Source organism: Plectrocnemia conspersa, unplaced genomic scaffold, assembly GCF_051122295.1.
Source record: "Plectrocnemia conspersa isolate PC_06_02 unplaced genomic scaffold, ASM5112229v1 ptg000004l, whole genome shotgun sequence".
Taxonomy (NCBI): Eukaryota; Metazoa; Arthropoda; class Insecta; order Trichoptera; family Polycentropodidae; genus Plectrocnemia; species Plectrocnemia conspersa.
Genome location: NW_028277168.1, coordinates 13121944 through 13149601, shown reverse-complemented (window position 1 = coordinate 13149601; position 27658 = coordinate 13121944). Strand labels below are relative to the sequence as shown.

General features: G+C 29.2%; 1 protein-coding gene and 1 non-coding gene across 3 annotated transcripts in view; one reads left to right on the top strand and one right to left on the bottom strand.

Annotated features, from left to right (window-relative positions):
* Tsp2A (tetraspanin 2A) overlaps positions 1 to 21782 on the bottom strand; it is a 192751-nt gene extending 170969 nt beyond the window's left edge. For both annotated transcript variants that reach the window (XM_088184276.1, XM_088184277.1), the window contains exons 1-2: positions 21716 to 21782; positions 21481 to 21636 (exon numbers count right to left, since the gene is read on the bottom strand). In XM_088184276.1, coding sequence (XP_088040402.1) covers positions 21481 to 21588 — 108 coding nt within the window. In that variant the 5' untranslated portion in view covers positions 21589 to 21636; positions 21716 to 21782. The remainder of the gene's footprint in view (positions 1 to 21480; positions 21637 to 21715) is intronic.
* A 4041-nt stretch (positions 21783 to 25823) lies between these two features.
* Positions 25824 to 25895, top strand: TRNAH-GUG (transfer RNA histidin (anticodon GUG)). Its single transcript has one exon. It is a non-coding gene; the product is annotated as a tRNA-His (tRNA).
* The last annotated feature ends 1763 nt before the right edge of the window (positions 25896 to 27658 follow it).

Sequence of the window (27658 nt, the reverse complement as noted above, 5' to 3'; positions counted from 1 at the left end):
AATATAACGCTAGGGATAGAAATATCCTCCTGAGATAATATCAATTTGTCATTATTAATAATAGAGATTATTTATGGCTCTATGTAGACATATAACTATATATAAGACTTTCACCGTCTTTTTATATATTTGCACATTCATAACTTCTAGAAACTTGACTGAAAGTTATTTCATTTTGTAATGAGTAATTACAACGAGCGCCCGGACGCGTTTTAGGGGTAGTCCAGGGGTAGTTTTCTTTCGTTCTTTGTCTCTGTGATTTTCCCGAGAATGAAACTCTCTTCTTCGGCGGCACCGGTTGCTTTTCCCTTTTTCCGTTTCTCAGACCGTGATTATTATTTCCATGCAGCAATTTTCCAACACCAAAATCCCCCTTTATCATACCGCCCCCTTTTTGCTTATTATCCTCCCAGACCACTTGGATACCGCTACTTAGTGCGGTAACACTTGCCTCTAACGACAAACATAATTTCATTTTGCTATTTGGTGTATTTATGCGGGGCCTCCTAAACGCGTGAGAGAGGCCCTTTTATTTTTTTAAATATGCAACATCGGTATATATGAAACTGCTTAAAAGCGCCCCATTTCACCGGGTTAATTTCATTTTGCGTAAAAAATGTAAATTAAGAAGAAAAAGGCGGCCAAACCGCCGCGATGCACATTTTTAATGACAACATTTATCTTACTTAATGAAGTTTAAAATTTAACGAAAATGTATTTCTACACAACTTAAGCTCGCGTCGAGCTTATGTTTTAAACATAAATATTAAATCTTTAAAACATTTTGTTAGTTAACTTTATATAAAATTTTAATAATAAATATATTCAAGTAAAATTAAAATAAAATTTAAAAATAAAATATATTCAAGTAAAAATTTTTTTTTTTTTTTTTTTTTATTTATTAACATAATTCCGCATGAGTATAAGATTACTCATTCTACGGTTACATTTAGTTTACAGTTTCATGTCTACATACACATATACATACATCCATACATATACATATATACATATAAATGTACAAACAATAAACATATATATACATTTTTTTTTTTTAAAGTTCTATGAATTTTTTTAAAAAATAATTTTTAATTTCTTTAAAGTTATTTTTGATTGATGCTGGTAAATCATTATATGTTTTGAAAGCTATATATTTTAGAGAATTTGTTCCAAACTTTACAGAAAATGGTTGAGGGATGTGTAGATCATATGCAGATCTAATTTCATATTTGTGTAATTCTTTTCTAATATTAAATTTTGTATTTATAATTGATTTTCCCTCTAACATTTTTTTTGTTATAATTATTAATTCATATTTTGGAAGGATAGTTATAGGTAAAATTTTTGTTTTTATATATATGTCTTTAGTGTGAGTGTCAAACGGTAAATTCAATAAATTTTTTATGGCACTATTTTGAATCACCTGAAGTGATTTTATTTTGTAGATTTTATAAAATATATTGAGATTGTAGATTTTATAAAATATATATTAAATATATTGTAGATTTTATAGGTCATCTAATATATTTAAGATGAGAAAGTGACGATTTTTAATATGAAATAATACAATTTTATAAATAAATTTCCGAATCTACTTATTAAATAATAAATCAAAATATATGATTTTATAGATAGCAGTAAACTAACTTATTACAACAATAATAAGAACAGAACGGTTCCTGTTCTTTTGTACAGGTAAAAATTGTATGAGTGAAATGATTATTAAAAGTATTGAAAATTGATTTATAGTATATAATATAATTTCAATTAAAAAATATCAATCTAGTTGCAATATTTGGGAATATTAATTTAAACTAATTTACACAAAAGATTCATTTGTGTCTTTGCTAGTTGTTTGACCCGTGATAAGGGTTGAAAAGTTAACTTATGCATTATTCACGACTAAATTAGAATGCATATGGAAAATTAAATTCACATTTACGTCGCGGCGACACATTGTCGAGTGTTTGTACGAGAGCATCACCCCTCTTCAGCATTTGTCGTCCTCACTATTCGGTTCATCCCTTATTGCATTCGATCAAGAGGGGTGCTTTATCACATGGGAGGGAGATAAATGCATGCAGTGCGGGGAGCACTCCTAGCGCTGATGGTAGCTATTTGCATAAACATTTATGGTAAGATATGGTTTTCGAGCCCACGAGATCTGAGTCATTAGGTCGGTAATGTTACGGCAACGTTTCTGTTACGACTGCCTATGCCATGGAGACGCAGTTTGTCGCCAATATGTGTTCGCTGTTAAAAAATTCGCCACAGGCGCTGAAATGTATTGGAAAATTGCCAGACGTCTCTTTAAATGGACACTTTTAAGATATGAGTATTGGAAAATTGATAAAAACATATTTATTCTCGTGTCGGACAGCCAGCGATGCGATTTTTGTGTAATATTCGCAGTGCAGCTTGTCCGAGAGACTACTGTGTGATTTTTCCATTCATAACAGTAATGTATAATACGAGGTATATTTGAGAATAAATATGAATTTTATTTTGGGATTAAAAACTACACATTGATTTTTCAATATAAATATTATACAAAATACATATGTGAATAAATATATGAGGCTAGTATTTTATGTTATAAAACGTATTGGAGTGGCGTTTTAGCACTTTTTAATAGCGGTTTTTTAAAGGTAAAATATCTTTTAAAAATGTTTGTTCCACGTCATGATAAAAAAAACGCAAAAATATAAATAGACACAACGACAGAACACTCAAAAATAACGTGTAAAAGTGGAGTGAAAAAATTGCTGCCAGAACAATCTCCTATTATAGTTTAGCATTGTGCTAATTCGCTAATCCGACTAGAATATAAACAATATAGGTAAATGGGTAATGCTGTCAATGAAACTTCAGAAATAAAGAGAATAACTAATTATCAAAGTTTACGTCATATACCATGCTTTGGAAAATAATGTTAAATTTATGTACAGAATTACTTAAGGCTGAGAAAATTTGAAAAAAATAGGTACTAGATGGATATCATCTAATTTGCGTACAGTTCTGGCTTGAATACTGTTAAATTCCTTGTATATAATTTAAAAAAATTAATCCTACAAACGTAGTAAAACTAAAAATACACCAAAGACTCGTATAACACGGTTGATGAATTATGGCATATATTTTTACAACACGTTTTATATAACACGGTTTCAGAAAAAGACAACATTTAAAAATGAATTAACATGTTTGATTTATACGCATATGGATAGCGCTATGACAAGATGAGAATTTAACAGTTACACAAGCTTGAAAAAAATTTTCTATTCGAAATTGTATCGATATGGTCTCTGCATCCACTAAAGAAATAAATCAATCGACTTTAAATTCTTGCTGGAAATAACTGTAAGAAAATGTTGTACCAGCAATAGAAGACGAAAGGATTTCATGATATGGATATTCAAGATAAAGGAGAAATATTGGAAGGTCGACGTTGAACGAATAAGAATAAGTCGAAATGTAGGATGAAACTACCATTGTTAGTGATTCAGAAAGCAGTTGCAGCGAAGTAGCTAAATTTTTCACATTACAAACAACAAATGACGGCTTGAAATTGGCTGTTAAATTTTTTCTATAGCTTTTTTTAATATAGTAAATAATTCTCTAATGGAAAAAAGTTTAAAGTTCAAGATGGGATTACAGCAGATCTTGACTCCTTATAACGAAATACGTAAAGATTTATATGCCAAAAGTAGACAAACGCTTATTACAGATTTTTTAAAGGTCAAACCCAAAAATACCAGATAATTCTCTGATGATGGAAACTTACAACCTATCTCGAAATAGTCTCGAAAGAGAGTCGAACATATAGAATTTTAAGTGATAGCGATGATGAATAAATGATCTATTATATGTTAGATTTTTTTCGATAAATATGAAAACGTATATATTTTTTGATTGTTTATTTAAGAAATAAAGGGTATTAACTAATTTAGATTTTTTCTTGGAACGCAAACCATATTTTTGTATGAACATCAAACCTCGTATAACACAGATTTGTACAACACGGCGTTTTTGTGGAACCATATGACCGTGTTATACGAGGCATGAGTGCACACTTATGATGGCTTGAAAAGAAAAATTATATTTATCTATTTTTTATTGGATCTAAGATTAATGTATGACGCTCCTCAAAGATCATCAGAATTAATTTTAGACTTACAGGACTACAACAAGGCAAATATGAAAATAAAAATACATATACAATTTTATGTAAAAAAAAAGAACTTTTTTTTCTACAAAATCATCGCTCTTCAACTTCGCAAAAAATATTTAAAAAAAAAAACCTAACTCAAGTATATTTTATACAAAATTTGAAGAGTCAATTAAAAAAATTGCTTGATAGCAGAGGCGACAGTAAAGTGTAATAGTCCAGAGTACCTAATTTGAAACATTGGCCTAAAGATAATAATACTCAAATGACATTTTAAGAAGTAAAAATTATAAATGAGTCAATCAGACTGCGACTAAATAAAAAGGAGCAATTTGTGGATACCTGAATTATAAAATTGAAAAGACACGTTCAAAAAAATGTTGCATTTTATCAGATTCGGAATACGAGTTTTATTTCTTTAACTAAATGTTAACGAGGGTTTTTGCAAAATAATATAATTGGCACCCCAATAAGAGCTTCGATGAAGACTTAGATAATTTAAGCATTTTTAATAATAAAACTTACCGGACCACCTCTGCGACTTTTCGATTCTTCAAAGTACGTTGACTTGTATAATAGTTACTTAGAGGACGACATTCGGCCATGGAAGTCTAAAAGGTATGTCGAACAGGAATTGGACATGACTTTGGAATTACTATGAACATTTGCCTTAAATACAATAAATTAAATTTAACTTTAAAACTAAATATATATTTTTTTAATATAAGAATAACAAAATGTAAGTTCTAGTGTCATTTTTCTTACAAAAAAAATGCTACTTCAAGTTTGGTTGAGTTTAAATAATTATTATAAAATGTAAACACATTTCATCTTTATTATTTATATATAAAATAAAAATTTGAGGATAACAATGGCCTTGTGATGAGGCTTGTCCAGTTAATTAAATTTGTTTTTTTTTAATGGAAATGTCACGCTGTTAACGAAAGTGGCTTTCCAGAGTGGTTCTATCTGTAACATAAATAATTTAACTGGAAGGGTCAATCAACGTGGAGGGCGAGTAACACGTAGAGCTGTTGAAACAAAGCCTTTTCGGAGACCCAATCGAAAAGCCATGCTTGATTAAAAGAATCCAGACAAAAGAGGATCGTTGAGGCAATTTCACGTTTTTGTAACCTTTCTTTTGACCTTTTCTCTTGCAATTCAAAATTAAATATTCGTACACTACCACAATCGTTAAAGTGAAAATCTTTCGGGTGCGGCCGGCGAAAGTTTTGCGTTATGCTGACAGCGTTTGGTCGTTTCGGTCACATGGACGTGGAAAGGAAAGTTCTATTATTGGCCTGCGGTATTAGCGTACCAGGTCAGCGTTTCCTTTTACGTATTCCATTCGGAAATCGGTTTTCCCAGGTAGAAGACACCCATCCGACCGTCTCCAATAATTACTTTTCGGACAGACTTATGTACGTGCTGCCATAATGCTAGCTCATATAACCATTGACATCAGACAGCCTTGGGTTGTAACGTAATTTTCTAAATCTGTTCAGAAAAGTGACCAAAAATCACCACCTATAAATATTGTAGGAACGTGGGGCGCTTGCCACGGAACACCCTAATATAATTTTCGACTTTGTTAATTCCGCTCCGGTAAAGAATTAAACCTAAATCAATTTTAACCCTAATGATTTATGCGTAATATATTTCACAAACCCAATTTTCATTAATAAAATTTGCTCCCAGAATAATAAAATTATTTATAATACAATAATAAATAAAATATTTAAATATCAAAGAGTTTATAGTTTACGATGTTTTGGATGCCACGAACGAGGCGGGACGTATTAAATTCAAAGTTCATGAAAGCATGTGTAACCAAATTTAATGTTGGCGAGGAAACTTTGAAATCTTTCCTCACAACATCCAACCGAATTGTGGTTATCTATCCTTGCATTAACCAAGAACAGCTATTCTAATTCAAAAGTAACTTTCTCAAGAAACTTACATATGAAAAATATAATTCGCATACATTATAACAAATTTAAAATTAATCGACATGTTAATAAATTATTATATGCAAATACAATACCAGTTAAGAAGCATAGGTAAAATAAATAATAATATATATTAAAAATTTACACGCGAGCACGTTTTTGATCAAAATAATCATTATTTACGTGAAATTTATTTTTGTGAATAGAAACTTATACTTCTCTGCAGTTATGTGATTAAAAATGTGCAGAGATGCAAAACTATAGGGTACAGATAATAAATTATTTTTATTTTTTGGACTAAAAGTAAGTATTTAAGCAATAAAACTCGAATTTCCAAATATTCGTAACTAATTAAAAATATATAAGTGTTTCAAACATTGAATTTAAATATCAGCTGGCAAAATTATATCATGCTTAAAAATACATAATAAATTATTTGAGACAAACTTAAAATTTCACAACATCTGTTTCGATTTAAAAGCAATAGAATAAAAAATCAATACACGCCGAAAAACTACCTCTGCACAATAACTAGGCAATGTGAGTATTTTCTGAAATTACAGCAATTACATACTCTTTTTTCTTATTACATTGTTTGTAATTATTAATTGTTATATCAATGGTTCTTGAGTCAACAAATAACATAGGTAAAAAACAATTTTTTAGCAAGACAAAAAAGACAATTATTCAGATAAAATTAATGTCATTAACTATAGAGCTAACAAATAACCTTAACTATTTTATTATTTATTTTCTACATAAAGATATACACGTCTAGTAACTTAAATGAACACGAATTAAATATTCTGTATCACTTCGCTATTTCGCATCTCCCACTGCTTGTTCGTCAACGCCATCGCTCTGATCCGTTTACTATAGAGCTCATTTAACCGCAAAATGTTTTGTACACGAGTAACTTGAATACAGCTCAAAACTTGTTCTTAATATACACTGCCGCTTCACTTTTTGGTGTGTATTAAGGCTCACGCGAGCTTTGTAAGAGGTTATCTTAATGTTGCTCCAAAGTTCGCCCAAGAACTTAAACTGACTGTATTAAAAAGTCTCCGGAGATCTGACTGTATGTTTGCACTCGGCTCCGGGCTATCCGTGCGAAATTTTCTTCGATAAAGCATTTTGTTTATGTACCCTATACAATTTAAAATAACATTGTAAACAAAAATATATAATTTAAATTTGTATACACAATCTTTCAAAATCTTGAATATTTATGTAATTGGAAATTTTAAAATCACATTAAATTATTGTAAGCTAACTAACTATAATTATAAATTGAAACAAAAATATTAACTAGTTTTGTAAAGCTTAATTAAAATACGTCAAAAACATCGACATCGTTAACAGGGAAGTTAAACATAATAACATACTATACATAATATTCTGGGATATATTTCTGAAGCTTTTGTAAATTATTACATGATTAAAAAAGTTATCCGAAAGCTCTGCTTTTGATGGTTTTCGTTGACTATCGAGTGTATAATATATTTTTATTGCAACATAATACTTAATTTGAGTACCATTATAAGCAATTCAGCATAGTTTTTGAGAAGTATTTAAGACAAAATTTCCCTAATAGGAAAAATATTATTTTATTAGAGAACGCTGCATGAGAAATCAATTAAGTGTTTCAAACACTATTTTCAATTGTATTCAATAATAATAATAAACAAATAAGAGCTGAGCTATGTAAACATTTTTGAGTTATTACAAAAATATTTTATTATTAATCCGGAAAACTTAAAATTAACTAGTTCTTAATAAATATAAAGAAACACCTTTACAACATAATAATAAAAAATAAATATTTTTTTTTTAATTTACTTTGAATTATATGATTATATTGATTTTTTTGGTAATGTATTTCACATATAGATAAGCCAATATAATAAAATTTTAATATATATAAAAACATTTACCTATTTATTTTGACTCATTCAACTGTAATTTATTAAATACTAAGAAACTATTGCTTAGGTATGGAATTATATGAATATATTACTGTTAAATAGTGAAAGAAAAATAAATTTAGTTATCCCCCAACGTGTAACGGAAAATTATGCAATATGGCATAGTGGTATCTGATCGAGAGTCTTATCGTGAGGCAGACACCCCTTTTCATAGTCGCTTTGAGGGTTGTGAAACGCCCTTATAGTCGAAACTTCCGGACGATAACGCTTCAGCCGACTTCCGATACACTTATACTGTTTTAAAGGTAACACTTTAACGAGAATCGATTAGTGCAAAACAAGAAACTACGACGCCAGTACTTCTGGTTCGGGCTGCCAAATGGGAGTGCATTTGCACGTGAATCATGATAAAATGATCTCTATACATATATAGTTTGTTTGTGTGAAAAATACACAATAATAAATAAAATTCAATATATTTTTATACCATCTAACGATATAAAACTAGTAAAGTCGGATGGCCTCACATATTAATACTTTATCTTTGTTGTTTAAATATTATTTTATTAAATAAATAATAGGACCAAATTGAATGTTCTCAAACAAAGAAAATAAAATATAAATTTTGTCACTGTTATTTTATATTAAATCTCATACGACATCGAACATCTTATTAAATTTTTGGATTATCCCACTAATATGGTACTTAGCGTATTTTATTTGTATTAAGCAACTCAGCGATTGTTAAGCACTGATTGTGAGTACAGTAACTTTATTACATTCTAATTAATTGTATCTTACAATATTACATGAATATATTGTTGTCTGACTAGAATCGATTATACTTTGCTATAATATTATATTGCTGTTATTTACTTAGTATATTACTTACATGATTAATACAATTATAATATTGAAATTGATATACTAGTTAGCTATATTAGTTTCAGTGTTAATTTTAAGAATTAAAATCGACATATCTGATTAACACAACAAAAATAATACTTTATTATTTTTGTATTATTCTACATATTTAAATAAATGTTTTAATTTATAGACAATGATTTATAAAGATATTTTAATTAAAAATCAACAAATTACATAATTTTTTTGATTGAAATGACTAATTTAATAATTATTGTGATAAATCAATTAAATACATTTTTATACTAAAAATAATACAATAATTTGATTTTGAAGCGAAATTCTACACTGATCGTGAATAGTGTATAAGACTTTTTTTATGAACGGTTTTAAATTATTAGTAATTGAGTTTTTTCAAATAGCTCTACTTTAAAAGCAGTTTAATCAGTCTTTGTTGGAAAAATATTAAATTGAGAGTGTTTTACCTGAAAAAATAATTAGGTCTATTTTTTTAAATATATAGTTTAAACAACGATTAATTTCATCAAAACCAATATATTTAAAAACATTATTACTATCTATAAAAATAAGCTATATTACAACTGAAATCAACGCTTAACTATATTCGAATAAAATTACTTTTGTGGCAAAATAACCCAGTTTAATTATTTTGTAGTATTCTACAAACCTATTATGGCACTTGGAAGACATATTTTTATTAACAATAGAGAAAAAAATATACAAAGATATATCTCTATATTAAAATTATTTACACTAGACAGTTTGAACCACGGGTTGATTACTAGGAGGTTCAGAAACATTACAAAGAGTCTGCGATCATTCAACAAACTTTAAACTGCAATTTAGAAAATAGTGTTGTCTCTATTTTATTCAGGTTATAATTTATTAAAATCACAATCATCTCTCAATAAAGCACATTACATTGCAGTCTTTGTATTTTTTTTTATAAAACTACAAAGACTTCAACGGCGTTTTCAAAATGTAAATTTTTTCTACGAACAAATCTCTTTACACCTATAATTGAACTGTAATTGAAACTTTAGTAAGATTTTTATAGATTTATTTCACAGATATGTGCTGACAAGAGACTATTACAATAATTTTGTAAGAAATGTTGTTAAGCAGCCGTATATTTTAAAAAAGCTTCTTAATAACAACTCTTTGAATCATCGTTTATTTTAAAGAAACATAAAATTCTTTTATTATTATATAATATAAAGGTAGGTTCGTTTCAAAATTAAAAATTTTTAAAGCGCATTTTAAAATTACCTTTATAATATGTTTCATCATATAAATAAGATCAATATTTCTATTTAAGATCGTGAAGTCATTAGGAATGCAATTTCAATATTACAAGTTTTATAAAAAATTCAGTTTAAATACAAAATTAAATGTAATGTCAATGTTAAATGTAAAAAGAGAGTTTTGCAAATATTATAGAGTCCATTTAATAAAACAATTCTACAATCATTTTTATTTTGATACAAATCCCACTAATGGTACTGGACTTTAATATAATGGACTTATAATATAAAAATTATGCCAATTTTTTTGAAAAGAGACAATAACACTTAAAAACATTCAGAACTTATGAATAGAAACAGGTAAGCAGGACCTGCTTTTCTGCCACAAATATAATCATACCTAAAAGTAGAGTAAACTCACCAATCTTAAAAAAATATAAGAAATACAATTCTCAAAAACCCTAAAACTCTAGTATTCTCTGATAGTCAACATAATTTTGAAATCAACTAAATGTCTATGGCATACATACATGTATGCCAAATAACACAACATAGTGGAATGTTATTAACACAGCTGTCAGCCCATTGACATGACGTACTATTTAATATACATTCATTTTATATTTTAATGTGTGTTCTTAGAAATTGTTTTCCATACATTTAAATAGTTTATATTTAGAAATGGTGTATAGAACAAACTAAGCGGTATTAACAAACACTTTATACAAAACCATTTACTGATTAAATTAAAAAATCCCTAATCTAAATAATCTATTATCACACCTAAAATGCCTAAACTGAGAAGTATACATTAAAAGTCAGAATTTTTTACTTTTAATTAAATTAATTTATTCAGGATTTTTGTATTTTCCTTGATTTTTAATAATATTTATTGTATAAGTAAGCAACAAAAAAATGTGTAATTGCTCTTTTAATTTTATTATATTTTAATAAAATATATAATAACTAGGAAAATAAAGAAGATTTTTCTAGAACTTTCCTTCATATGAAAAATAAGTTTTCTGTCTAATCACAGTGGTAGAGACAAGAGCATTTTATATAGAAAGTTAATTGCTAATTATCAAGGCTTTCATTTGCACTGCCTTCCCTCGATTCGTTCTCATATAGCATCCGCCCATTGCTCATTAACTTTGTGACGTATATGACGCGTGTTCCCAGTTTATCGTGTTTGCCTCCGAGTTCCATACACACATATACATACATGGTCGAATCTATCGTCGCGCTAATTAGATGTCACAGACGTCTGATGTGTGTTTTCGCATTATTTTGCCCGATCGGCGCCTTTATCGTCCGACACAAAGCGTCATTAAAGCATCGCCATTTCTTGTATTGTAAAGGGATTTGCTTTGACGCTTCCCACCAGGAGAGTAGAGCAGAACGAATGAGAGCTCAAAGCAGCGGAAATCGTTATCCTCCGGCGTTGTTGCATTTACTTCTTCTTTACATCCTGGCGCAAAAACTAATGGCGTCTTTCGCGAGGGCATTCGCTTCTACCAGTCGTTCGTTTCCTTTCTGTCATTATACACACATATCCTGTGTGAGTATTTCATATACTGTGATTTATACATGTGTGTATATGTGACTATTCGCTAAACAAACTAGAAGATTATTGTCTCTGCAGAGGGTTATGCTAACGATGTTGATAGGAAATGGTCGGTCGGAGTAATTGGTCACGTTTACAGTACCCTCTCGCTGTAGCAGCGCTATGCTATTCCAATTTCTGGCTAGACACCTATGTATGTTTACTTTGCATTCAATTATTATGTCAAATAGCCTTCAATAGATTAATACAATATTTGATTAGCAAAGTCTAAATGCTCATAATTTAAAGAATTGCTTGAATTACAGTTTTGTTAAAGATACGTCAAGACAAACAGATCCACACCCATTCAAGATAAGAAATGTAGATAACAATCACATTACAAAAATTCTATGAAATGAGTGAGTTGACTCACTTAGCTAGAAAACTAGCTCTATAGTAGTTCACATTTATAAAACATATACACATGTCGAAATAATCATTTTCTATAATCAAAATCATTCACTGATTAATATCAAGATGGGTAATCATATCACTCTATATTTTTTTACGGTTGTGTTTTAAATGTATTGACACAGCTTACTGAAATTGCTGACATTTATGGTGGTGTGCTTAAATGCAATTTCAACAAACGATTGCTTAACATATATTTTTTAAATAAACATAATTTTGGAACAGACACTATTGCTTTTAAAATATATTTTATGGACTAACAACAAGATCAGTATTTTGAATACGACTATTCTCGATTAGTTTATATAATTGCTACTTATCGCAACTTTTTATATTGCTAAACGCTTAGAAAGAATAACAAATACTTAAGATTCCTGTTTGTGTGCTTATGGAATAGTTCTGCCGTCACATCTGTACTATGCATGTTTATTACAGAAATTTTAATGACTATTGAGCAAAGGTACGATATTTTACATAAGGTGTGCTTCAACTCACCCAGAGATAAAAATACCATAATGGTGCAAACAAAAAAACGTGACCACCATGTCACATGAACATATCTGACTTCGTAGCTAAACAAAATCATGCTTGTGTTTGGCGAGCTCTTTCAAGAGCTAGATGACTCAAGCTAGAATTGAATTTTCTAGTGCTGTGTATATAAATATTTTCAGCTTTATACAAAAATATTTGTTTATAAATTAATAATATAAAAATTAAATTAAATTAAAACAGATGTTTGATATACATACTTTAAAAGTAATAAAAAAAAATAATATACGTAACGAGAAATAGATCTTAACTGTATGCCATAAGTCAATATATAGGGGGACTGAAAACTATTTAATAAAGTAGCTTTAATATTCCAACCACCTTAAAAAATAAATAAATATGAGGTTCTGCAACTCATATCCTCGGCAATACCATACGTCACGTATGCTTTTGCATTTTTCTTGGTTTATATTAAAATCGTTATTAACCACTATGCGGTCGTATAATCGTTCCTCCCCCGTATATAAATCCGAGCCTTTTTGCCAGAATAACAATTTTCTTTTATGGTCCAAAGTTGCTTAGTGGTGGAGAAAAAAATGATTTATCTCCGCATCGGCGTTGTAGTAAAGACCCGCTTTAGGTCGTTGCTTATGAAAACAGAGCTATTAGCGGGCTAGAGGATACAGCGAGGATTCTTTCTTAGCGGCAGCATCAGTCGATAAATATAGAAGTAACCATCTTGCAAGCCGGCTCGATGTCTAAGTTCCTTACCCACAACCAAACATTAAAAGCATGTGCCGGCTGCACTAAATCCTCGCTAACAGTTTAAGTTTTCCACCGGTACTCAGCAGAATGTAACGCCAGCATGTGTTTGTAGTAGTCTTAAAGATAAATTATGCCCGAGGCCCTATTTCGAGCCGAATTCTTACACTTCTGGAACGCTGCTCGCAGCCCTGTCCGTATGATTTATGTCGTGCTTTGCATGCACTGTTCGATAGCCCACCCTTGTCTTGGGTGATGGTATTAGATACGTCTAAATAGTTGAGCAAAATAATAATTATATAATAGGAACTAAGCTAGCAACAGTTTTTATTAATAAATTGTTGTTAATTATTTAATATCGATTATTCATGAACTGATCTGCCATTTCCACGAAACCGTTACACAAAATTGTAAGGGTTTTGTAATCGATTGCATGTTTGAGTGTCGGAAAAATATTTAACAGTATTAAAACTGAGCTTATATCAGTAATCAAGATTCTGATTTAATAACTATTTCGCTGAAAACTATTCAAGAAAGGATGGTATTTATGTTCAATAAATCTGCTCTCTCAATTTTATAAATTGGTAAAAATAGATTTAAGGCAAATAAAAAAGACTACTCAACGGTAATATTGCTTTATCTTAAAAATAATATTTGGAAAAAATATATTTTTATATTACACGTTAAATTAATGAATTCAATATTTATAAATAATTTAAGGTAATATAACTTTATAATGGAGTTGATAGTGATAATAAATATCAATAATCACGTTATCAAGATGTGAAATACAACTTCATGATCACAAATATGCGTATTTAAGCAATTAAAATAAAAAATATAAATAGGAACCAAAACTTTAAAAGCAACTAAAATAATACTGATTTGTCAGAGACAAACAACAAGTTTCATTTCAAGCAAAGAAGTGTTGTGCATCCAGGTTTATTAAATTTACCTATACATTAAATTTTCCTAACGAAAAGTTTATCATTTTTAATCTAGTGCAGGTTTTCCCCACCTTTTTTGGCCATGCGCCACCAAAGCATTTCTAAAGTCCAAATGTCCCCCCTGTTACAAAAAACATAGCATCTATTAAAAAGAAAAATAAAAGAACGAAAGAATAGTTAAAGTACTGAGGAAGAAAGACGACCTTTATTCACAAATTCGTTGGTTTTTCAAATTGCTTGCTGTAGTGCAAACAATCTTTGACCAACGAATGGTAAACGAACCTCGTTAGAAGCTCGTATAAAACCGAAATTCAAACAATCATCTGAATACTGACAAGCTTTTTTTAACTTTCACTACTCATTTTGCGCATATAGATTAGGAACTGTAGGAGATCGTAATAATGACAAGAATAAGGAACGCGATCTCGAAAGCTCCCAGCCAATAGTTACAAAGTATTGACGGGTTGTTAACACCGCCCCTTAGCAACTTTAAAAAGTGTTTCATATAGTAGACGCTATGCCCAAAATGTAATGAGTTGTATCACAACACTCTTGGCAAAAAGGCACAATAATAAAAATACTGATATGATTCATACTTCCTCTTGTAAATATATTTTTAAAATATCCACGCCATTTTGAACGCTTAAAGATACTTCTAAAAGCAATGCAAAGGTTTTGGTAAAGTTTTTGCTTTCATTTTTTGTAGTAAAAAATAGCTAAAAACATCACAAAAGTATCTAATATTTTTTTTTTTTTATATTGACAGTATCATTACAAACATGGAGTTCAAAATAATACTAATTTTAAAGACAATATATCTCTAAATGCTTTATGCTATACAGTAAAATAATGTATGCATATTATTTATATCTCAAAATAATTATCTATAAGTTGAGATTGTAAAATAAAATTTACACAGCGGTTTATTCATTTAAAATAATAATGTATTACAACGCTTCCTGGCAAACAACAGCGATATTATTTGCTCACACGCTTTGCCCGGAAAATTTGCTATAACAATCCAAACACACGCGCAAAATCTCTCGTTTAGGCATTTACATGGTGCAAAATAAACGATTTTATGCTTTTGCTGAAATTTGAGATAATTAAAATGTGACTTGGGATATAGCATGTGAAGCTCAGGTAGTATTTGTCTTGACATTTTGACGGGTCTCCTAGTAATATTGCCGAAAAGTGGCCATCCATGGTTGTAATTTTTGCTAAAGTGCTGTTACGTCGGGTTATTAAATTCTTCACGGCACCTACATTGTCTTCAATTAATCCCTAATAACTGTACGTGAAGCGAGCACGAACGCTGGAAAATTTTCATTAAAATAAACTTCCGTAACTAGCACGTTTTACTCGAAACCGCGAAAGGGTTATCGGATGAAATTTATAGCCTAACTGATTATTTGTTTCAAGTAATTTTCCAGATTACTTGTTAATTACTTATCTGACTGCGTAAATTACTAATAAGAGTAAATTTTGAATAGAAATTAAATTATAAATCAAAATGGTAAAACTTTCATATTAAATATATTATTATAGAAATGGGCAATACAAACAGAGGCAAGATCTTGAGCGAGTAAGTCACGCAATTAAAATCGCACATTAGAGCTCACCGGAGAGGTGTTATTATAGTCGAGGGTTCCGACCAGCTAACGAACAAAGCACATTTTAATTCCAGCCAGGGCCGTAGTTTATAATGAGTTAAGTCTCTAATAAGGAGAGATGCACAAGTGTGGCTTGGGTACTCGTGTCTTGGCACCTGGCGACAATTAAGGAGCACTCGGTACCAGAACATTGTTACATTGCACTCACGTCCCTGACGGTGGCGAAAGACTCTCCAGTTCAGATTATGCAAGACTGAGATAATAGTAAAAATAATGAGCTACGTATATATTTACAGGTATAGTGTTAATTTATATGGTATCAATATTGTGAAAGCAGTATTGTTAATAAAAGCATAATGCTACAAATTTAATTTAACCAATGGACCAAAGTGTAACATCATCAATGAAACGGTTTTACCGCGTTGGTCTTGTCAAAACTCTTGCAAAAAAACAAAATACATGGTATAGCACAAACTTAGTCAAAAGTAAAGACAATGCTAGTTGTTGGATTGTAGGGAAAAAAAATTCTAACGTGAAAATAGATACGTTGGATTTTGAAGAAACTAAGGCTAGTGATATATATGAAATATGCAGATTATTAAATAGTTTAATTTTTTGATCGGAAAACCACCGGGAAGTGGTTTGATCGCAATTCAAATGCTGATATCATTTCTATGGTTACTCAAAAGGGAAAGGGAATGATAGTAAGAAATCATGTGAAGAAAATATTAACATTGACTTATGTTATAACTTTGAATTTAACGATATATTTGATCTTATAGATTGTACTAATATTTTAAAATTATTGAGATGAGAGAATATAAATAAAAAAAAAAAAATCTGTATTGTTAATATTATGTTATACATATTTTAGTACCAAATACAAATTGCTAGTTTAGATTGGCCGTATGCTTAAATTATATGTGCCCTTTCTCTCCAATAATAGCTAGGATAATCGATAGTATACTGTATTTATGTGATTAAGACAAAAACCTGACTAGCACTGGTTTATCCCTGGTAATTTGACTTTCATTTTAAATGTCTTGTCTTCGTTATGGCAAAAATAAAACGTGTCATGTAGTATTTTTTAAACTACTGATAAAAATAAATAATATTAAATGTAGACTAAACAAGGATATTCATATTTATTTACTGACGAATAAATATTTTCTGTTGAAAATATGATTTATAATATAATGTATTTGGTTCTCACTTAGATTATCACTACTTATTCATTACCTAATCTTATCGTAACACTGCAAAATCAACAATATTTTATCATTGTAGCTTTGGAGTCGTTATTATCGGTATTAATGATAGGTTAAAAAAATATTTTATATGTATCACATTTATTTTTGTACAATATTTATATTAATATAAATCAGGTATATTCACGTTTTATGTACCTGGAAATATAATATAATTAGTTATTATAAAAAGAAATTTAAAAATTTAAGACTAGAGAATAATAACTTTTTAAAAGTTTGACAGTAATACAGCAATTTATTGAAATAAAATACGTTCTCAAAGGATATATGGCTCTTATAAAGAAAATCTCATTTCGATCTTTAGAATTGGCAAAAAGTTTATGAATATGAAACGAGAGAAAATCATTGAGAAGAGAGTTTGGAATAAAGTTATAAAAATATATATACATATATAAAAAAATCGATAATATTCGTCTATATCGCCATTTTTTTATCAACGACTTACCTAAGTTTTTCTCCGCATACACACAGTAAGCAGAAAAAAATAATATAACTAAAAGTATAATACAAACATATGTATGTATGCAAAAATGGATTTAGCTGACATTTGAAAGTCAATAAGATTTAAAAATAAATAGAAATATATGTTTTTAATATCAAAGACAATAGAAGTTGATAATATTACGAAAAATGGTGAAATTAAAACGTTACCCGTTCCAACACTGATATTCCTAGATGTGATGTCACTTTAGTGAGATGATGGTAAGAACTTTTATATTATTATTAAATATTGCAGAAAATATAAATTATATAAATAAATGCAAGTTACTTATTTATAACAATTTTATTATCAACTAAAAATTACTTTTTGGAAATGACAATAAAATTACAGTACTTATAAAATAATCTATGAAAACATGCAAAAGCAATTTACACAAAAAAAGAAAATTGCTATATAAATTTACTTAATGTATTTACAAAGCAATTGATTTATTTATGTTAAAACTATGATAACTGTGTCATCAGGATACTTTAAAAAGTCAGTTAATTTTAGAAGTATATTATTGGAGTATAAAAATTATAGCTTTGTGTTTTGCAATTTTGGTTTCTATGCCATATTTTTAAGAAAAACACTAGCAAAATAGTGTTAATTATTTTGAAAACAGCAAATACAAATCTTATTCAAAAAAAAATATTATTTGGGTAGATAGATTTAACTTTACTTAATGCATAAGAATTTGCATTTATATTTAAGTGGTACCAATTTATATCTTTTAAAATATTCCGAATACTTTTCACAAGTATTACATGTCCTTAATTATTCGTTAAATAAATGTGTTTTTTAGTGTTGATTTTTCAAATGCAACATTCGTGATGAATCATTCTGTACAACCATTCGTTATCAGATCGCGTGACAAGTGTGTAACGAGAATGTTTCATGATTAACAGGAGCATCCTTAAACCGTCTCTGATTCGAATCGCCGAGGGTTAAAGAGCAACATTTTTTGCTTTATTACGCCAACGTATTTTGGTTATTCACGCGATGTTAAAACGCGTTATTATAACGTTACTGGTTAAAAGCATGGATCATCCGACCAAAAGGGATTTCAACACAAAAGGCAAGTGGTATCTTATCACTCGTCGCGCGGTGCTATCACGCAAAACAAACATTACACGATAAGAGCTGGAACCTGTGGTGTACACAGACAGGGCCGGATCGATGAACAACAACACTGAGAAACGTATAGACACGTTATTTCCTGCTGCCACGGGTCTTGGCCCCCATGTGGGCGAATTTACGGCCCAGAGATAAGCGCCCGCAAAACAGATACAGGGGCGCATCAGAGCCGCGTGTAATTGGACCGGGTGATAATATAAAGCGATAAAACCGTTATTAAATTAAATTAAATTTTAATTCAAACTGAAAAATACAATAGGTTTATTGGTATTAAAAATATATTTACAAATAAAAATAAATTGCGTATTATCAATGTACCATACTATATTATCTAAATCGTATATCTTCAGATAAAAAGCAAAAAATATTTTAAATGATAAAAAATATTTTTTATTGCTTACTACATAAGTAAACTTAATAGTCTAACTGCCATTGAACATGTAAAATTTATAATACTTTCTAAGACACATCGACACTGCTTCATATAACAAAATAGTAAGAATTCTTTGTTTACGTTATATTATAAATCTATTGTTAAGCACGTTTTTTATAGTTTTCTATAAAGTTATAATTTAAGCTGCAACTGTTTTAGCATAAAATGACGTAAAACAAACTTGCTTTAAGCCTGCTTTTAACTCTGCTATGCTCATAACACGCTCATACATCAGAAGTAGAAGCTGTGTCTGAAACCCTCGACACCGAGTGAAATTCTAGCTAGTGCTACTCAAGGATGTTTTCTCGGACCGTTTCTCTTTATTTTGTACTTTAACAGTATTCAAAATTACAGAATATTCGATAATCTAGGTACGCTTTTTTATTTTAACTAGTACTCACGGTAATTAACCAACCTCGAACAAATTACAAAACTCTTTTAAAAACTTTGGTAAATATTTCGAGAGATGTATATTAGAATAAAAATTAACTAAAATAAAACAAAATCAACTGTATTGGCAAAACGTTTACAAACTTCAACACTGCCTATCTAAATTGAACCTGACAGTAACGTAGAATAAATATCTAGCGTTTTATATCTGGGCTTACACCTACAAATTTTAATTTAAAAACCATCTAGGAACTTGGCTACTTTCATTGCGACCCATAAACCAATTTTTGATTTTACCGCAAAAAAATAAATTATAATTTAAAAACAATAAATCTCAGCGTATAATAATCTTATTTGAAGTAACATCATTAATACTATTTTTATTAAATTGCAATATAGCAAAAGTAAAGCAATAAAAATAATATAAAAATATTAATACTACTCACGAATCTCATGTATCAAAGACTACAATAAAAACAGTTTTAAATTTATATATAAGCACAAAATTCTATAAAGACTAAGTAATACACATATCAATGGTTTCAGAAAATTAGTTTAATATACTTTAATTTCCATATTTTACTTTCTTCTTCTTTGATTGTGAAAGGTTTTTAGTTCTTTTCTCTGTAACTGTAACCACTGACATTTAGTTTTATAGTCTTATTTCTATTAAATTGTGAACATAAAAATGGTTGTGAGCCAGTTATATGTGTTATTTATAATAGGTAGTATGTCTGTAAAATTAATTATCGTATTTAAATAAACGTTTAAATGAAAAAAAATCGTTTTAAAATTTGCAAAAAGAATAATCAATAATTATGCTACTTTGTTACATATATTATATATTTAAAAAATAGAAGGTATTTTTGACACTCAACTGAACCACCAATTTTGTAGTAAAAATTAAGATTTTTGAATATTTATTTCGGGTTATTCCAGAATTTTTTATTCAAAATTTATACATTTATTGAGAAAATATATGTATAATTATGAAAAAATAATAATTTAATTAAATATAAACTGAATAATTTTTTATCAAAGTTCCTATTAACTTTCTTATAAAATACAGTTATAAGTTAAACCATTGTATAATAGTGTTAAAAAAAATCAAGGATATGCCAAGTGCATATAAAATTCTATGGTACCAATAACAATAAGCGTTATAATTTTTTTTATATCTCTGAAACTGTACACATTTTAAAGCATTGGGATCACATGGTGTCTGGAAAACTGTTAAGAGAAGTTTCAAATGCTTTGCGCCTCTTTTAAAGTACTTCATTTATTATTAACGTTAGAAAAGCACTATTTCATGGCATCCCTTAAACACTTTACTTGCGCTGCCTACAAGTATATACCTATATTTAATAATAAGTGGGTTATTTCAGAATGGGGACTGGAAAAGTTTTTATATAAAAATGTTCTACTAATAGGTTATACAATATATGTATTTTTTTATAAATATGAGACCAGTTTATTACGAAATTTACGCGTTAATAATTCAGACGAATTGTCTAATTAAGCTAAAAAGTGTAAAGTAAAAGCAGTGATGAATCACTCGTATATACCTTCTTAGGGCCTGCACAGGTGTACCGAGTTGCTTTTATACTCGCAGGGCCTACAATTTATCACGATGTTATGAATTATTTATCAAAATGAAAGTTACTACGGGTGCCTTATAAGTTTGATTATAAAAAAAATATATTTATATACAGAGGGTGCGCGCCTGCCGTTTAATGCGAAAAGTTTGGAAACATCGACGAAATTAAAGCACTCACCCAAAGAATTATGTTGAAACAGAACAGAGTATATTTGATGCAGTAGATTTGCGACTCCAACTTTCCCACTCCAGATCCTTCGCCTTTACCGTCGCCCTTTCCTGCCATTCTTGATCACAAAGAAACACTACTGATCACAAAAAGCGACACCGATCACTGCAACACAAACAATAGCTCAAAATTAATACCAATTAATAAAATTTATTGTATAAGGTTTGTGATAAATTTTAGTTACAGTTTAAACCAACGTTTAGTTCTGCGAAAAGACCGAGACTAATACAATAAAACTGTTTGAAGGAGTCGTTATCAGCCCTCTTATCTATTTTATGACTGTTTTTATCGTAGGAGATAACGTGAATAATGAATTTTGTTATTATATATGTGAGTCATTTTATATTGCGAAATGAGTAATTAAACTTAAAATATAGCTAAAATAAAAGAAATCGTGCTGAATATTAATTATAAGAAAATATTAATGGCTTGTTTTGTATTATATGATATTCTATAAAAGTGAATTATAAGCTTCTTCAGGTCTCTCTTTAATTATTATAACTGCATTCTATAAATACATATTGTATTATCTGATTCTACTTGCAAAAAAAATTGTGCCTTAGCCATACTTTTACTGAAAATGTATGGATCTGAACTGTATGTGAGAATGTGCATTACATCTTCATACATTTTCTAGCATGATGCAAGCGAAAAGATTTATAATATTTGTTTTTTACTAATTGGAAGCTGCCATAATGGTAACAAGGCTTGATAATTTATGATATTTTATCATTGAATGAGTACCTTATGGATAGAAACAGGCTTGTAATACCATTTATAACAATGCACATTATATTAGTCTGTGTCTCACTGTAGATAATATTAGGGTCAGAATATAACTATATATATTGACAATAATCATTTAAACAGCTTACCTGAATTTCCTGCGTTTTGTCGAATATTTAAAAAATAACTAATAAGAAAATTATTTTCTGTATAAAAACAAATGATATAAAATCATAATAAGTTGTTATAGTGATATCTGTTATTTTAAATAATGATTAAAGCCTTCTACTTAATGCGAATTTTACAGTATTTCTTATGATTATATTATATTATAAAGCGCAAAATATTATTATTATTATTATTAGTTCTTGCAACATTTATTAATGTGTACTATGTTTTATTTTCAATATATTACAAACGACTATTGCTGTTTTATTATTAAATTTCTGAGAAGAATATATTAAAACATTATGTTTATAAAATATATTTTCAATGTATTAATATTTACTTCATGTTTATATTATGATCTTAGTAAAGCATAAAAAATATATATTCAAGAACTTGTTTACAAAATTTCATATTGATACACATATTGGATTCGGATTTATTCAATTTTAAGATGATTTATAGCTTTTCGCCCCAATGTGCGTCGTTCCAATTTATTTTTATAAGACCGGAACGCGTTTCAATACGATTTTTTTTAAATTTATTATTTTTTTAATTTAGAAATAGATCATTGTGTGCAGAAAGTAGCAACAAAACATTTTTGTGTGTGTTTGCATACATTCCAGAAATAGATTGGTGAAATAATGCAAGAGTAAGAGATAAAGCGTGCGTTATCTCTTACACTCTCAGGTAGTGTCACCGTATCGGTTCTTTTCACGACATTTTAATAAGTAAGCTTTTACAGTGTTATACATCTCGGCGTAGTTACTTAAATTTTACTTGTACGTAACATTAAATGTAGGCTTACTTCCACATCCGCTCATTGCAGAAGCCAGCAGTATAAGGACGACCCAGCGGGAATTTCCCGCACGGCTCAGGTCAAATATCTTTTGATTTTAACAACATTTTCAACAGGCACATCTCAAATCAATTATAATAAGTAAAGTACAATTTCACTCGAAATATACATTCATATTTCATTGCGTTAATCCAAAATGAGCTAAAATTGTGTGGCGAGCACACACACAGTTTGAAAGGGTCTTTGTCTCAAAATTTTGACCAAAATCATTCATTAACAAGAAAACATGACGTAAAGGATGAACTACATACATAAACCTCGTTACAAATAGAAAAAATAACACGAATTTTGCTCTTATTAAACGAATGTCGCTTTCTGAAGGCGTATACCTATTTCGCCGTTCTAATTAATTAATCGCTGCATAATTGTGATTGGTCAGCAAGCTTTGCAGCCCTGTATACATAAGCCTAAACTCCGATGAAGAGAAGACAGTAACCAGCAGACGCCCGCCGCCCGCGGACAACATACGAACATGGACTCACATATCCCGCCGCCGGCTTCTCCACCACCGCTCAGAAAATATACTGTCACTGCCACACCAATCAGAAGAAAAGGTTGCTTTGTCATCAACCTACTTTTCTTCTTAATATTTTGTGTTTTTATATTTTTTATAACTACATATTTTAGTACAATCCTTTTATAATACTAAAAAATTATGGATTTTTTTGTTATTTTTTATGGACTGATTTTTGTAATAGAGTTTTTGATTATTTACGAAAAAATACTTGACCGAAATAAATATGAACGAACAAGTAACAGAAAAAAATAAAAACACCACGAACAAAGGGAAAACAGCACTTACGTTTCATTGTTAAAGTTACATTCAAAACAAAGTAGTCGAGGAAACTTGCAAAGTTAGTTTATAAAAAGGCAATGATAAGAATAGTTTTAAACTAAGGTGACAAAAAATTTAGACCGCAAATATGTAGCATGTAAAATCAGACTAAGTTCCCTAGCTAATATTTAACTTATGGTAAAAAAATAGGTTGCAACATATGTTTTGGTATTAAGAAGCTAGAAACGATGAAATTTCAAATATATCTGAGTAGCACGATTTTGATTTCATCATATTAAAAATCCGGGCAGCACAATTAAAACCATAGAGAAATAAAAATTGCTTGTGTTTTTTTATGCTTTATCTTGCTTGATAAAAAAAGTTACTAATTGAATTTTAAAAACAGTACATCGCACAACTATGATAAGATAATTGCCTTCGGAATCACATAAACTGAAATACATCACAGGTCACCATAAAGGGGAGAAGCTTTCCAATATTTTTTAGCACTAAACCATTTCTAACAAAGAAATCTTATATATGTAATAAAAAAATGTTATTAGATATTTTTGTTTAATTGAATATAGTATACATTTTATTTTGACATATTTGTATTTCAAGTAACATCAAATGATTTTACAACAAATTTTAAAACACTAGACCTACCACAGGTTGTTTGATGTATCTATGCATGTATAATGTATTAAATATGTAATATGAATAATGAACGAATCTGGTTTGGTATATTTATAAACACGGGTCTGTGAGATTTGTTCCGTTTCGCTCGCTCGCGTGCTAAGTGACGAGAGTGAGTGAGTACACTTGCATACACTTATCTCTCACTCACTCTTGTCACTTAACACGCGAGCGAGCGAAAGAGAAAAGATATCATGAGTGGTTCTGTTTATGATAGTGCCTCTGTAGTTAAACGTATTTTTATTATTATTGTGTTATCAATAGATACTTAAATATATGAAAAAAATTAGTAACGAATGATTTTATTCATCGTATATGATGGAAAAAGTAATTCATCAAAAATAAAAAATTATTCATCGTGCATGCAAATTATGTAACTAAAGTTTTAAAAATATTTTTAGTTGTAATTTATAATACAAAGATTGTTTATTAAATAGCATTTTTTATTAATATTGAAAATAATTAAATATAAACATGTACGTTTAATTAAATATTATTTATACCATATAATTATTATTTTTAAAAAAATATTAGGAAATGCACATCTTGAAAATTATTTCATTTAATTAAAATATTATATATATATATATGTTTTTATTCTCTTTATAATTGAGATTCTACCGACGATATAGATATAAATATAATATATATATATATTACTTTTTGTATTATTAACAAATTAAATACATTTACAAAATAGATAAATTTTATATATACAGCTGTTATCTTATATTTAAGTAGCCCGCTTATCAGCTGGTATCAGTATTTTTTTATTTTATGTGTTAACCTACAAATATATTTCTCATAAATTATGAATTAATTATTTAATTAATACAAACAAATATATTTTATATTGTTTTATTAATTAACTTATAAAATATCAATTTCTCCTACATTTCATATGCGTGTACAAAAAAGTTTAGCATCTCATCAACAGATGGCAGTACTTCAATCGATATTTATCAAAAGCAAAGAATACTTGAAATTATGCCAAGAGTGAAAGTAGATCATTTCGACTTGAACCAACGTTTAAATACTAAGATTGTTTACGCTATACCACCAGCTCTGGTAGCCGTGATCGTCTAGTGGTTAGGACCCCACGTTGTGGCCGTGGTAACCCAGGTTCGACTCCTGGTCACGGCAGTGAGAAAACACTGTCGCGGCAGAGCTTCCTTTTTTTTTTTAAATAATTATGTTTGATCAGATAACATTGTAAGTTTTTATTCACTATAACTTTGTTACCCGTGATTAATTATATATTGCAGTGGTAGGGAACCTCCGGCCTACGAGCCGTATACGGCCAGTGAGCTCATTTGGGTTGGCCACCGCAGGTAGGACTCAAAGTTCAATAAATTTAGCAATTCATAATAATATTTTTTCATGGCAAAAAATTAAATTTAATAATTGAGTAATGATTTTTGACTATAAACACCTCTGGCTGTAAAAAGATACGGGCTACGCTCGGTTGCCGGCCGTAGAATAATGATGTTTTTGTAGAATTTTGGTGTTCATGCATGATAAACAAATGATCATATTGAATGGCCCGCAGATGAATTTATTAATATCCAAATAGCTCCTGAAAAAAAATGTTTTTCCTCCCCTGGTCTAGTGGTTAGGACCGTGGCCGTGGTAGCCCAGGCTCAGTGAAAATTCACTGCCGCGTTGGAGTTTTCTTGTCTCTAAATAGTGCTTATAGGAAATTGTAATCTATTAGAGGAAACGTCTACAATCCAAAAAACACTCTTGCTTTTACTGTGACCGTTGCTAAATTATAAGTTATTAGTTTTCCGAGAGTTTGCGACCAGAATTTGAATGGGCACCACTCCGTCTTTTAGCCTGGCTCATATAATGTCGGAGTGCTTTTTATGGACGAATAAAGTTCGACTTTCGACAATTGGCGCGATTCGGGCCACGGCCGGTCCCTAACGGCCCAACTGACGCTCGGCCATTTCAATTTTCGGCCATATTGTCAAAAAGGTGGCCCATTGTCGGCCCAATACGGCCTGAACATTTATTACCTAGGCGCGCAAGTGTGCACGTCCAACTGTGGGAATTTGTTTTTGAGCTAATTTAATTTTCACTGCAAAGTATAAATTTGTAGATTGTAAAAAGTCCCGCAAGTTTTAAATTATATTTACAAAAGATTCGTTGTTTGTAAAAAAAATATTAAATATTATTATCTCTACTTCATATATGAATTTTCACATATAGTTTTTACAACAGATCCCTATTTTTACAATAATATAAATAACACCTAAGTTATGACCGTAGTTTATAATTATGAAAATATATACATATATTTAGTTAACTGTTCATGACTTGCATTTATATAAAAAATTTAGTTGATCTGTTCAAATATACAATAAAAATATTAATAAAATGACCAATATAACACAAACGCTTATTTTTTTCTATTTAAATTTATTCAAAATTAAAAAAATTATAAATTATTTCAATCGGAATCGCTGCTGTTTATGCAATCGTCTTTCGTTATTAAACTTTAACTAGGAAACTATATATTGACAATGGCTTTTGCCTCTTTTCAAAGACGTAGTGAAAAGTTTTTATTTCATAATCATAAAATAGATTCAAGTTTAAGATATTTAAGCAAGTACGCCCTAAGATCTTGTTTTGTTGTTTTTTCTGCATTTGAACTCTACTTTTTTAAAAACATATTATTAACGGACTGTTGTTTTTAAGTATTATTACAAATCGTACTCCATTTTAAATCATTAAGATAATTGTTATATTAGCTGTGAGTTCGCAAATTCAACACTAAGAATCGAATTTAACAAAAATTCAATCATGAATAAATTTATAAATATAGAAGACTTTGCAGAAAAAAATATTTTAATTTAGCTTATAATTTATATATTACATATAAATAATTCAAAAATCTAATGAAG